The following is a 14,968-nucleotide window of genomic DNA, read 5'->3' as shown; positions in this document are numbered from 1 at the left end:
AATCAATGTAAATCTTTCATGGATTGGTTGATGTACTGTGTCCCTAAAACATAGAAAAGCAAGCTCTGTTCCCTGACCATCTTGGGCACATGTCATCAGGACCCCCTGAGGCTGTGTCACGGGTGTGTCCTTAACTTGGGAAAAATAAACTTTCTTCTTTTTTTTTTTGAGACGGAGTCTCGTTCTGTGGCCCAGGCTGGAGTGCAGTGGCCGGATCTCAGCTCACTGCAAGCTCTGCCTCCCGGGTTTACACCATTCTCCTGCCTCAGCCTCCTGAGTAGCTGGGACTACAGGTGCCCGCCACCTCGCCCGGCTAGTTTTTTTGTATTTTTTTTAGTAGAGACAGGGTTTCACCGTGTTAGCCAGGATGGTCTCGATCTCCTGACCTCGTGATCCGCCCGTCTCGGCCTCCCAAAGTGCTGGGATTACAGGCTTGAGCCACCGCGCCCAGCCGGAAAAATAAACTTTCTAAACTAATTGAAACCTGTCTCAGATATTTTGGGTTCACCAGGTGAATTGCTAACATTGTGAACTCTTTCTTAAAGGCAGTGAGGGAAAATGAGGAGGAGGTAGGCAAGAAAACTATATTTCATTTGAAAACAGTCATTTAGGTTCTACAACCAAAAGAAGGGAAATAGAAGCAGGAATACTACTAATAATTCAGCCTTGATATCATGAGTAAAAAGGATCGACAGAGATAGATATAGATACAAGAAATTTAAAGACAGAATGCATAACATATAGAACTAATTAAAGACGGGAAAAAAGGAAGAATAGAGGACGTTTTGCTAATTTCCAACTTGAAAAACCGGTACATATCTATCTAATAAAAGGAGATGGGAAATAATAGAAGAAGAGCAGACTTAGGTGGGGTAAACACCAAGTACAGTAACGGAAACTGAGGTGCCTGTGTGACACCTAGATGCAAACGTGTTTTTGTAAGAGGTGTAGCCAGGAAATACTCATCAAAAGCTATAGAGTGTTTGGGATCACTGGAGATAGATTGCAGACTGGAGAAGGAAACAGGATGGAACCACAGATATTTCTATATTTAAGCATCAGATATAAGAAAAAGAGCTATAGACTTAAAAAGGTAAAACTTTTAGAGAGGTGGTTTTACAGAATTTAAGAGAAGAAAGTTTAATGCAGGGTGTGGCAATATCAAGAATACCAGAAAGGCCAAGAGTGATAAAGAATGAGAAGAACTTTAACTTTGCATTGGATTTTGGTAGTACCTCTATAGAAAATAGTTTGAGTTGTGTGGGAATGATGAAATCTAGACTGCCAAGGTCTGACGAGTGAATGCAAGAAGAGGAAGCTTGGCTGTGAAAGGAAGCAGACAGAGGAAGGGGGTGTTTTAAAGACTGAAAACTTAAGCAAATGCACCATGGAAAAAGAATATTTGAGGAGGCAGAAGTTAAGGCAGGACTGAGGTGGAATTTTGTCTTGAATGCTTTTTGCCCATTATTCCCTTGCATCACATTTACTATAAGCCCAATTTTTGTAGGACCTCCCTTTTGTAGGTACTTATATTTTGTAAGGGACTTCCGCAAACTAAAAAGCCTTTAAAGTTCAGAGCCTAATGAAATCTCAGCCTCTGTAGCATGCAACAGAGGAGACCCTGGAGGGAGTTCCTGTAGTTCTCATATTACACACAATGTTGGCAGTCAAGGGCTCCTTAGGCCACTTCTGGCACTGATACAATATCTCTGGAAGACAAAGGGAGATAAGGGCTCAGTGTTGTGGGAAAGCAGTTTTTAGGCAAACTACATTCCCACTAGTAGGTTAAAGAGCTTAGAGGTAAAAATAAGAAAAGAAAATCAGAAGAGCTATGATTTAGAGCAAGATATTTAACAATTTTCTTGAACATTTCCTCAGTTTCATTGCACAGTAACAAGTATAAATTTCAATATGCAGCATTCTTTTATGGGAAACTGCAACAATTACTTCTCAATATTTTAGTTAGCTGTTCCTTCTGGGGAACTTCTAGTTTAGCAAATTGACTGCTTTAAATACTCAATAAACACTATTTTAACATGACCCAAAATGACAATAAAAATCAAACTGGAATGTTTTTAAGTAAAAATGGTATAAATACATGTGACTAATTTAATTAAAAGGAAATTAAATTGATAAATGAAAACTTGCATTACAAACACACCAAAATAAACAAATACATGAAATATCAAAAGTATGCACAAACTTTATTTCTACCCAGTTCTATTTGCAGCACATCTGCATAAAAAGTCAATATCACAATCAATTTTCTTTGGCTGATGGATTTATGCATCAGGAGGTTGTTAAGGAAGAACAAACAATCCACTCTCCTGGATAATGATATGTTTATCATCAACAAATTGGTTTTAGAATATGATCTGTATGTGTTTACTGACTTTTGAGGCTACCAGAAAGGTGTTTTCAGATATTTACTTAATATTAATGAGACAGCCAAATGCCTAGGCAGATAAAAAGGGGTCCCCAGAGAATCTCCCACCCACTCCACAAGTGTTTACATCAGATGCTTTTGTGCAGATGAGGAAACCTGCCGAGGCCTTGCCTGAACCTGCCCACAGCGGATTAGGGCCCGACTTGCGCACTGTGGGAGGTAGGTGGAGCCACGGAGAATTTGTGCCTTATGCAGGGGAGGAGCCTGCTCTCTCCAGCTCCTGTGAGGACCTGGCAATCAATCAGTGAGGTGGAGGGCCTATTAGTAGGCCTCCATCTCACTTTGCTGAGCTTTTTGTTGTTGTGGGTTTTTTTTGTTTTTCCTTTTTGCCCAATGAAGTCCTGCTTTACTCACCCCTCAATGTGTACGCATGCCTAAATTTTCCTGGTTGTGTGACAAGAACCTGGGTTTTAGCTGAGCTAAGAAGCAAAGTTCTATAACATTAACAGCAAAATTTAGAGCCAAATTTTTTTGAAAAAAAAATGTAATCACTGAAAACAGGTAGTTGAGGAAAAGCTCTAAAGCTGTTAATCCTTCTTCTCTATCTGTTGTTCTTTCCAAATTATGCTATTGAAAGGAGTCACTATATATTAATATTTACACAAGTTGTGGTAAAAAAGACTGATGTATAGTCCACTGCTCCTCTCATATCTACTTAATAATACTCCAAATAACCGAAGAGCAGACCCTCACAATAAGTTGCAATAACAGAAAAAGAAAAACAGTAATTCCTTTCATTTTTTTCTTTGCAGTTGTTACTAAGATGAATTTCTCAACTTTCCATGAATAAATATATTTAAAGTGAAATTTAGTCATCTATGTTCATAAAGAGTTTGGGCATCCTCAAAGTATAAAGTCCTTTGTAAAAAAGTGATTTATCTTAATTTTATTATTTAAAAATGATTTAGTTATCTAAAAATATTACATTTAATCATTTGTTAGAAGTGCAAGGGAAGAACCAATAATGAATTGAAGGCTATGAATTTAAGGCTATGAAGAACAGAACTGTAATGATTATGAAAGGGTAAAAATCCAAGAGTTGATGAAATCTTAGTAAACTCTGTAAAAAATCCTAGAGAGGGAAACAAAAGTAAGTACAAATCCAGAAACTTCAGAAAAGAATAACAATAAAGTACTTATAAAGTGTGTCTTATCTCTACATCCACAGTAGCTAATCCATGGAAGTGCCTAATAAATGCTTGTTAAAATAAATGTAATTTGTTTGAACTTAGACTATTCATTGCATTACACTGTACCACTCCCTCAGGAAAGAGTAGTAATCAGTAAAATAAATAAAACTAGTAGAGAAGGCACTGTCTGTTCTTTGTGAAAATTGACGGACATTAGCCAGTATCTAAACTTGAATCATCACACAGGTAAATAAATAATTGCACCTATAATTAAAGAGTCCACTAAAAATTTATCTATCCATGAGAGTCATAAAACTGAATGGGTTTAATAAAATTATTCTAAGAAAAATGAAGATGCTATAAAAAGAAGAAGATTTATTGCAAAATAAAGCATTTTGTTTTTAAAAGGATTGACAGGTTTAACCATGTTTTTAAAAATCTGCTGAAAATTTCCTAATTAAGGTACATTTCCCAAATATATTTAGAAAAGTATAGGAAAACAAAGTCATATTCTAAAATTGTTAGAATATTTACTAATATATCAATTTTATTAAGGCTAGGATGTTTAATATGTGAAACAAATGACAGGACATTTTAATGTTGAATTGAGTCAGTTCAATTCTACTATGTTACTTTCAAATTAAAATTTATTTAGCAATATACCTTTGCAAAATATATTTATTTTTCCATCACAAAGTAATCCTGAAATAAAAACTCATATTTAGCAGACATTGTCTATTCAATGGAATGCTAGAAATAAATTTCTATTCTCCCATTGGTTACTGTACTGATAGCTTGTTGGAAATTATAACCATAAACAGCAAGATGCTTTCATTTTCTGGAAAAAAAAAATGAAAGGTTAAAATGTTAGCAGGGTACACTTATGAAAGATTTGCTTAGCTAACAAGCCTTGATATAATCTCTGTTACAGGTATTTCCTGTCAGTTAATGAGTGACTTGGGTTCTTCAACTCCCAAAGCTGATGATTAAGCAGCAGGAAATTCCCTCTCCCATCATTTCTCCTGAAACACAGTCCAGGACATCTGAATGTCTGGAATGTGAGTGCTTAACGTCATCTTGGAATGGCAAGAAGATCACTATAAAAGTTAAAAAGACTCAAATATATTGACTCTGTAAGTTCACGCTACCCTTTTGACAAAATTACTTTGAAAACTTATAGATGACTAAGGTACATGAGTATGTACTTGATGCACTCTGATAATCTTAAGGCTTGGGAAAGGAGTCTCGAAGACAGAGTTTAAGAAATTATAAGAAATGCATGATCTTACTTAAATGTGGAATCTAAAAAGGTTGAACTCATAAAAGCAAAGAATAGAAGAGTGGTTTCCAGGGGCACAGGGGGTGGACAGGGCACAGGAGTTGAGAATGTATGGGTCAAAGGATGGAAAATTTCAGTTAGCCTGGAGAAATACATTCAAGAAATCTATTGTACAACATGATGACTACTGTTAATAACAATGATTGTATATTTAAAAATTGCTGAGAGATTTTACGTGTTCTGTCTACAAATAAGTTCATGAGATAATAATGAAAGTTAATTAGCTCAAATTAGCCATTCCACAATATATACCTATATTAAAATATGTTGTACACCATAAACACATATAGTTTTTATCAATTAAAATAATTTAAAATAATTTTTAAATGAGTATTCCCAGACATAAATACTAGACATGGAGATAGAAGACATGTGTTGGAGCCCACCAACTGCCTCTGCCACTTATTTTCTCTAAGCTTCAGTTTCCTGGCCCGTATAAAGGGAGTGGCATAAATCAGCATTCCCACTTAAATGCCTATCAGGGCCAGAAGGCAATCTAAAGACAAAAAGGGGCTGGAGTGGGAAGAATAAGGGGTTGCTAAGGGCTGAAGTAAACTGGGAAGCCCCTTTGAAAGCAGCAGCCACCATTTGGCTCCAGCTGTGTTGGCAATGCAGATATAGTAGCCTAGTGTATTATATTTACCAGAAAAATCCAAAACTTCATTTTTATGTGAAATCTAATTTTTTAATATTGGAAATAATTCATCAATTAAAAGCACTGTGTGAAACAAATGTAAATGTATAGGAACAAATAAATGCTACCACCATCACCCAGGTCTTAGGGCTAAACTAGCCTGTGGGCAACTGGTTTGTTTTCCCTGGCTGAGGAGATCTAGCAGGTATTTTCTAGTGCTGTCCAAAGTATGTGGTTCAGCAAAGTGGACTCTCATAGTTCTTTAGACTAGTTTCAGGGGTTGGCAAATGTTCTCCTAAAGGGCTAGTTGTAAACATTTTAGGATGGCAGGCTATACTATATTGATCACAATCAATTAACACAGCCATTGTAGCACAGAGGCAGACAAAGACAATACATAAACTAATGAGCATGGCTGTGTTCCAATGAAATTTTTTTACAAGAACAAAGTCACACATAAATTACTTTTGAATACCAGGCTCCTTCTTCTCCTTTTTAATTGAGAGTTATGTCTGTGACTAAAATGTATACATTATCACTGTCTTAATTTTAGTCATATGACATTTAAAGTTGATAATGAAACTTCTACCTTTTGTGTTTGAATCAGTCCTATAATGAAATAAGAGCTTCCAGAATTAGCTTGTGTCAATGGAGAATATTAGGTGCAGATCTATTTTAACACAATTTTTATCACACAGAATTATTTCTCAAAATATTCTGCATTTAGCTACTTCTAATAATAGCACATTTACAGTCTCATGAAGAACTAGAGACAACACAGTATTTGCAACAAACTATAAATCCTCATTTTTAAAAAATAGAGAAAAATGTTCAAAGAAAAAATGGATAATTTCTGATTATTAAGATTTTCTATAAAATGGACAGTTTTGATATTTAATACTGGCTGAGTAAATAGTATTCTTAGGTGATGGTTGTTTATTTAAGTCATCCAATTGAAATTTAATTCCAGGATGATAAAGGTCAGTTTATTACTGTATCACCTTTGTGATTAAAAACAGTAACTGGGCCAGACTTGGTGGCTCACGCCTGTGATCCCAACACTTTGGGAGGCCAAGGCGGGTGGATCATGAGGTCAGGAGATTCGAGACCATCCTGGCTAACACAGTGAAATCTGGTCTCTACTAAAAATACAAAAAATTAGCCAGGTGTGGTGGTGGGCACCTGTAGTCCCAGCTACTCGGGAGGCTGAGGCAGGAGAATGGTGTGAACCTGGGAGGTGGAGCTTGCAGTGAGCTGAGATCTCACACCACTGCACTCCAGCCTGGGCAGCATAGTGAGACTCTGTCTCAAACAAAACAAAACAAAACAAACAAACAAACAAACAAACAAAAAACAGTAACTGGCCAGGCAGGGTGGCTCACGCCTGTAATCCCAGCATTCTGGGAGACTGAGGTGGGTGGACCACTTGAAGTTAGGAGTTCAAGACCAGCCGAGCCAACATGATGAAACCCCATCTCTATTAAAAATAAATACAAAAATTAGCCGGGCATGGTGGCGCACACCTGTGGTCCCAGAGACTTGGGACGCTGAGGCATAAGAATTGCTTGAACCCAGGAGGTAGAGCTTGCAGTGAGCCAAGATCGCCCCACCGCACTCCAGCCTGGGCAACACAGTGAGATGCTGTCTCAAAAAAAAAATAACAATAACTTACTTATTAATTTCTTTTGTTTCAAGCCTAGTGTTAACATTTCTATTTGAGACTCTACAATTATAACTGTTATATTAGTGATAAACTCTGTGATATTTTATGACATGGGGAAAACTTAAGAATGGTTAAACCAAATGTCTTGATGGATCATGTATGGCTTATAATCAAATGTGTGCTATAAGAGCTGAGCAGACGACATTTTAAAACTTAAAGGAGTTTTTAAATGATAACATATGTATCTATATGTGGGAATATATATACACGTACATTTGTGTGTATGTATAATTCCTTATTGACAATCATATTCATAGAATAATCCTAAAAAAAGAAAAAAAAAGGGAATAAGGTACAAACTCACCACAGCTTAGGTTGCTTTCAGCTTTCAGGGCTAGGTTTGGGATATTCCAGAAGTCATTTTGCCAGTCGACTACATTCCCTTTCATGTTACAGCTGAGATTGGAGAGGATTTTGGCATTCATGGTAAAATTCCAAAGTCGAAAGTTATAAATGTCCCCTTTTAGAGAGACAATTTCATTTTGATTGGAGCCCAACAACAATTTCCCATTCCCAGGAATAACTTTACTAATGGTAGAATCACATGGAACTGTTTCATAGTTTCTTTTGAAATTTACACCAATAGAGCCCAAAGAATTATTCCAAACAAGGCAGAGCTGCTCAAAGCTTTCTGCAAAAATGTCTTCTTTTTCCTTGACAGGTAATGCATTGTTCAGCAAACATTTTGAATCAGAAATGGATAGAAAGTAGCCACTCTTGGCCTTTCCAAAACTGAGCAATTGTGTGAAGGATGCATTTGAGTAGGAGAAAGCTGTCCAATCATTGTCTTCATGGCCAACTTTGGTTGCCTCAAAGCAGAGTGTGAAAGCACTGAGCTCTGGAATGGAGACACTTTTTGCAACAGATACCTGGTAAGCATCTGATGTCTGGGGTAAAATGACCTTTTGATTCCTTAAGGACACAGCAACTAGGACAAAACATAACAGGAAAGATAAACCTGTTAACTTCAGAGCACAGACTAATGTGATGCAAAACATCAAGCCCTCCACTGCTTCCTACTAGTTAGCTTTTTACCTACCATTTGCCCCATCCCTCCCCTCTTACTCATCCATCTTCTGTCACCAACCCATTACCAGTTGTCTGATATCAGCAATAGTAGTAAGAAATTCTACTCATTTCATCTGTAGTCATGATTGGATCTCTCACACCTAAACTTTTGAGTTACAGCCAGCAAAGTTGATAAATATTTTTTAATCCTGAAACTGAGAAATTAACAATTTAAAAACCCCAACTACCTAATTAAGGAAATAACTGATTTCAGGAAGGCTTTGTTTATACATTAAGATTTTCAAAAAAACTACTTTTCAAATGATTTCTAAACACAAATAATAGTTCTTATTTTCATTAATGATTACTTTTCACTCTTCCCAAACATTCCTGTACTGCCATCTCCCTTTCAGATACTCTATATCCTCCTATTTTTTCTGCCATCATCAGGATGTTTTAGGAACAAATACAAAACTAATTCTATTAAGGAGAGGGAGTCTAGTGAAAAGTCAAACAAAGTGGAAATTTAAGGTATCCAGACATATACGCTAGTTTTTGAGTAGTAAAGTGTAGACCATGGAGTTTCCTACTCCAGCTCTTCTGGGTACTGGCCATGTGACCGTGGGTATGTTACTTCATCTCTCTCTACCTTTGTCTTATTTGTAAAATGGGCAACAATGGCACCTATTGCATATACAGTCAATAAGAATTAAATAAGTTAATATGTCCAAAGGCATAGAGCAGTGCCAGTACCACAGCAATAAGTGGCAAGTACTATTATTATAATAGAGGTGCAATAAATTCAAAATAAAAATGTATTCACCTAATCCTTCTATGATACATGCAAAATTATTAAATAATACCAATAGATTTAGCCCTATGCTAATATCATAGCCATTGTGAGACTAATTTGAGAAAGAAGTATTTCTCCTCGAAAACACTTTTTAATACTGGTTTCATATGAATAACAGTTTGAATATATTTTAATATTCAGTACATCAAGAATAGTTCTGTAATAAAACATCATTTTAGTATAACTATTCTAGTAAAAATCTATGATAGAATTTAAAGGAATCATGGACTTTAGTCTACTTTTTAAATATAAAGAAGTTTATAGGTCCACTTATGCAAAGAGACACTTAAACAATATGAACCACTATTCTACATGCTTTGTTAAAATTAAAAGCCTAGAAATAAATGTCTCCATCAACATTTTATTAGTGGTTATGGCTAGGTGGCATTTGTACAGATAATTCTACTTTGCTTCTTTTTTTGTTTTCCAATGTCCTATATTTTATCATTTTTAAAATATTATTTTGAAAAATTTAGAACATTTTGAAAAATTTAAGCATGTGTGTTTTAACCATGGCAAACATAAATAAATAACTCCACAATCAAAAAACACAACTGATAATAGTGAGGGTCAGTCATTTTCATAGTTTTACCTTTCTGTTTTTACTTAGAAAGTTCAGAAGAAAAAAAAGTATAAATCATAATAGTCATTTTTATAGTTGTACCTTTCTGTTTGTTTTTACTTAGAAAGCACAGAAAAAAACAGTATAAGTCTCATCATATCGAAGCTTGAGTTTCTTTAGGGAAACACAGGTTTTAGAGGGAAAGATTATTTAAATGTTATGTTGTGCCAGAATATAGAAAACGTATTTAATAAAAATATGCCTTATTTCCTTCAGTTAGCCATTTTCAGGGGGCTTTCCTCAAGCTGTGTTATTTATTAGCTTAAACTGTTACTAGCTTGTTAAAAATTTACTGTTCATTTTCTGTATTTGTTCCATACCATAGTTCCTTAAAAGGACAACATCATAAAACCCAAAATGAAATGATTTCTAAAAGGGATGTTTTAAATTTTCAGTGGAGAGATGTTAGAATTACAGATTTTAATTATTAGCAGTGGAATATCTACAGTGTCTTCCAAGCAGCCTTTAAATGTTCTGCATATAAACAATATAAAAGAATTCAACTCTCCTGTAACTAGATTTTGGATCTGGTAATTATATTTTGCTAACAAGAACGCTCAGAGAATATTAACAACTTCTTGCCCTTAAATCCCAATCCTAATCATTCACATTCACATAAAAGAGCATAATTCTGTCTCCTGGTCCTTGTGTTTACTGCAGAACATGTTAAACAACAGCAGAAGGTTGGCGTTGCCTTTGGTTTACATACCTCTGATGTAGCTGGCATTGAAACCTTTCTTCTGGATGCTAAAGTCACTTGAAAAGGACACATGCATTTCATTCGCACTTGAGTTAAATGATAGGCCTTTGGCAGTTGCTCCACAAAATTTAGTCTGGCTCTCTCCATTATCAAGGGATAATGAGTCATAAATGCAATTGGGAGCTTCTTCAATATCGAAGTCGTTAAATGTTATCTGAATGATATAACCGGTGGGGGCTCGGAGCGTCCACATGCAAGCCTGGCTGTTTGGGTAGTCGTTAGGGTAGCATGGAGAAGTAAAGGTCCCAGAAGGGTTGGACAAAACCACTCGGCAGTTGGCACATCCCCACACTGCTGGCCAGACAAAAGAGAGACAGAGAGAAGGTCTGGGTTCAGATGCATACAATAAACTGAGAATACCACACACTGGGGACAATCGAGCAGTAAATCTTTAAAAATACCAACATACAATCATAAAATATAAATGGAAAATGAAACCTTCTTGAGGAGGAAAAGAACCATCAATAGAGCAACAAAAAGTAAAAGGGAAATAAAAAATTTTAATGCAATGATTCTTAAACTTGGGAGGTTATACAGTCTGAGAATCCGACAGTTATAGGAACTCTCTCCAGTAAAATGAGCAGGGGCCACACACGTTACACACAATTTCAAGGAGTACAATGAGGCCTCAGAAGGCAACAGTGAATTTCACAAAGGTTCACTGACCCAGATTAAGAATCTCTACTCCAGACAGTAATTGAACTGGGATGGTGGGGGTTACAGAACCATAAAGATAGTGTTCAGTATTACAAATCATGGATATAAAGGAAGAGAAACTCTTAGAAAATAAATAATTTAATAGAAAGCTACAAATACAAAAAAATAATAAGCTATCTTCTGGCAGACTGTATTTTTTTTCTGAAATTCAAATAAATAGCATCACCTTGCAAACATGGATTACTTATAGTTTTGAAAATACATTCACTTACCCCATTTGTTTGTCACAGTTGGTAATTATATGCTTGTGGGCTCATCTCATTTACTCATTCATTTGGTAAATATTTATTATGAGTCTATTATGTGTCATGCACTATTCTAAATAATATATATCAATATCAATGAGCAGGAAAGACAAAGTCTCTCTATAAAGGAATCTTTTCGTTTGTTTGTTTTTGAGACAGTCTTGCTCTGTTGCCCAGACTGGAGGGAAGTGGCATGATTCTGGCTCACTGCTACCTCTGTCTCCCAGGTTCAAGCAATTCTAGTGCCTCAGCCTCCTGAGTAGCTGAGATTACAGGTGTGCACCACTATGCCCGGTTGGATAAAGGATTATTATACTTCAGTGTTGGACCTAAAGGTAACTACAAGTATAATGACAGATAAAGGTGGGGAAGAAAAGTAAAACAAAGGATAAAGAGAGACTGAAATGAATATTAGAGATGGTGGTTCTCCAAAGAGGTGACATTTGAGGAGAGACCCAACTGAATGAAGTGAGGGAGCATGCCATGAGCACACTAGAGAATAGCACCGCAGGTCACAGGAATGGAAAAATTAAGACCCATTGTAAATAAATATTGGTTTTTCCCATGGAATGTAAGTCCTATAAGATCTAAGATCATGTCTCCTTTGCTCATCACTATTTGTTCTCAGTATAAGGTTCACAAAAAATATTAATTGAATGAAATATGTAAAGAAAACCCCTTCTGAGGTAGACAGGGGAAATGCTATTATCCCATTTTCACTAATGAGAACAGTTAGGTTGTTCTCAATTATTATTTATCCACCAGTTGGAATCAGAAACCAAGGTCTACCATCTTCCTGTCCAGAGATGCTTTTGCAACTAATATGCACATTGCTTTGACATATTTATATAAATGAAGGCAGTGATCTCATTTATCCAAAATACTGGATAAACTGCCATTAAATGGACATATAAACTTTCAAACAATAAAATACTTTAAACATACTAATGAAAATAACTAAATTTATTATATCCCTCCCTCTTTTACTGAGTTGACTAGAATGCATATGCAGTAACACTTCTTGAAAAATGGTAGTTACTACAAATATTACTATTCTTCTATGACACAGTGATATATTCAAGGACTAATTCGATGTTTTACACAGCTCAAGTGAGGTTTTTCTTTTTCTCTATGGCCACTTTGTATTACTCAATGTTTCAATATGCCAACTCTATCCCCATCCATTCTTTTTAACTTGCCCTCCTCCTGCTCTTCCTCCTTAAGTCTCTGACATCTTGTACGAGACCAAAGACAGACTATGGAAAACAAACGATGATCCTCAAGTGTCTGCCAAATGCCTTCTCTTATCCATCCCTGGAGCACCATGTTCCTCTGCTTTGTAGCGCTATTCAGAGGACTTCTGTTACTTCCATTTGTGATATGATTTTCTTATTGTCAATCTTCTTCCACTACTTTGTAAACTCAACAAGCAGAGGGTGTGTGACTGTCATATTTGCCATTCTACTCTCCAGCACTGCACAGCACCCCTGGCACATAGGAGATCTTCAATAAAATTTGCTAAATTTATGAACAAATGAGTAGCTTAAATGAAGGGAACCATGTCTAAATTAAAGAAAGACTCCATGCAGTATAACCAAGTCAAATTCTAAGTCTGAAAAGAAAATAGAGTACATGTGCTCTGGAACATCTCTTCAGGTGGGGTGTTGGGCTGTTTCTTCCAATTACATCACTCACGACACAGGACTGAGATGGCTAGGACTGTTATTTTGCCTTGGGCTCAGGAGAGGGAAGTAATCCTAGTAAATCAACAATAATTGATCCAATTATAGACATTGGAGATTAAAAATAAAAATATAAAGGAAAATAAGCAACAATCTCTGTCATCTCAACATGCAGATAGGCAGCATCATTTTTCCAAGATAAGATGCCATCCTTTATATCCAAGACCCAAGTAATGTGCATGACTTCCTTTATCGTATATATTATCTTTGCCAAATTCTTCCCTAAAAGCTGAAGAAAGGGTTTAAGAAAATTTATTATCATTATTATCTTTTAGACATGGGGTATCTCTCTGTCAGCCAGGCTGGATTGTAGTGGCCCTCACTGCAGCCTCAAAATACTGGGCTCAAGCAGTCCTCCCACTTTGGCTTCTGGAAGTACTGAAATTACAGGCCTGAGCCACCATGCCTGCCCAAGGGTATAAGAAAGTTAAATTTGACTGATAACACTGACTGTGTAATCTTTAACAAGTTAATTTATCTGTGCCTCAGTTTCTCCACCTTTACACTGGTGGTGATAACAGCAACCACTTCCCAGAGTTACCAGGAGGATAACATCCTGGAAGTTGTACCTGGGACATAGTTAGCACTGGTTAAGTGTCGGCTATTATTAATAATTACTATAATACAAAATCAGTGCATTAAAAATTTAAGAGAGGTAAAATAGGACACCACCTTAGTAGAATCTCTTTTGTCCTTAGGCACTCAGAAGGATAGAAACAAGATAAAGATGACACTCATAACATGAATTCAGAAGAACATTTGATACATTCTTCTATATGATTCTTACCTTCAGTGCCTAGACAGCATTTAGAGATAGTGCTACTAAATAACAATTGTCTTAAATAGATGAAATATCAATTAAACTAGACACAATATCATCCTCTTCATTATACTCATAGAGCAATTCACAATAACAAGCTTTCACATATAACTCATTTAACATTATAATAACCCTGAGAATTATTACCACCTTCTATCTTTGGAGGAAACAAATGAGGCTAATATAGATTGGATAACTTGCACAAAGTCACATATCTAATTGATAGCAGCACCAAAATTCAAACCAGCCCTTCTGAATGTAAGCCTAGTGTCTTTCTAGGAAAAAAAAAAGTTGCCACACTTAAACAAAAAACACAGACCAAAATGGTGAGCTCAAGTACTTCTTTAAAAGACATTTTTTAAACGGACAATTTCTTAATAGTTTCATAGCCCTAAAATGAACATATTTTAAGAAACTCATTTGGAAACATTTTAATAAAAAGTATTAGGAAGTATGAAATATAGTGCTGTGAATTTTCCAATTTGGAGTAGTCAAATATCACTGCTAACTGATTCCTACACTATGAGCTAGCTTAGTAAGTAATTACTTTGCTCTCTCGTAAGAGTCAGGGCTACCTAATTAGATGGTTACTGAAGTAGCCACTGAATGAGGTATTGGTAAAATCAGGATTAACACATACGCTAAAAGCTACCCAATTCAAAGCATCTGGCTCAATGTGTTCTTAAAGACAGATATGGTAACATATTCTTACAGATAATTCATAAAAGCAAGGTTTTCAAGTAATCCAAACAAACAACAAACCAAATTCCACCCTCAGTTCTTGCCTATGCTTACAAGTATTTAGCAGTAATTTACTTGTGTGTATTTTTACAAAAGTTTATTTTTCAATGAAACTCTAATCTATAATGAAAAATCTTCAAGTCATGTCAAAGCCTAATTCAATTGATATATAACATTTTGATATAGAT

General features: G+C 35.8%; 1 protein-coding gene across 1 annotated transcript in view; it reads right to left on the bottom strand.

Moving 5' to 3' along the window:
- ADGRG6 (adhesion G protein-coupled receptor G6) overlaps nt 1-14,968 on the bottom strand; it is a 132,018-nt gene that overhangs the window by 61,592 nt on the left and 55,458 nt on the right. Inside the window, exons 3-4 of the mRNA XM_023183761.1 lie at nt 10,465-10,806; nt 7,577-8,200 (exon numbers count right to left, since the gene is read on the bottom strand). Coding sequence (XP_023039529.1) covers nt 7,577-8,200; nt 10,465-10,806 — 966 coding nt within the window. The remainder of the gene's footprint in view (nt 1-7,576; nt 8,201-10,464; nt 10,807-14,968) is intronic.

Source organism: Piliocolobus tephrosceles, chromosome 5 (assembly GCF_002776525.5).
Source record: "Piliocolobus tephrosceles isolate RC106 chromosome 5, ASM277652v3, whole genome shotgun sequence".
NCBI classification, from domain to species: domain Eukaryota; kingdom Metazoa; phylum Chordata; class Mammalia; order Primates; family Cercopithecidae; genus Piliocolobus; species Piliocolobus tephrosceles.
The sequence above is the reverse complement of the archived record's forward strand: the minus strand, read 5'-3'. Positions and strand labels throughout refer to the sequence as shown.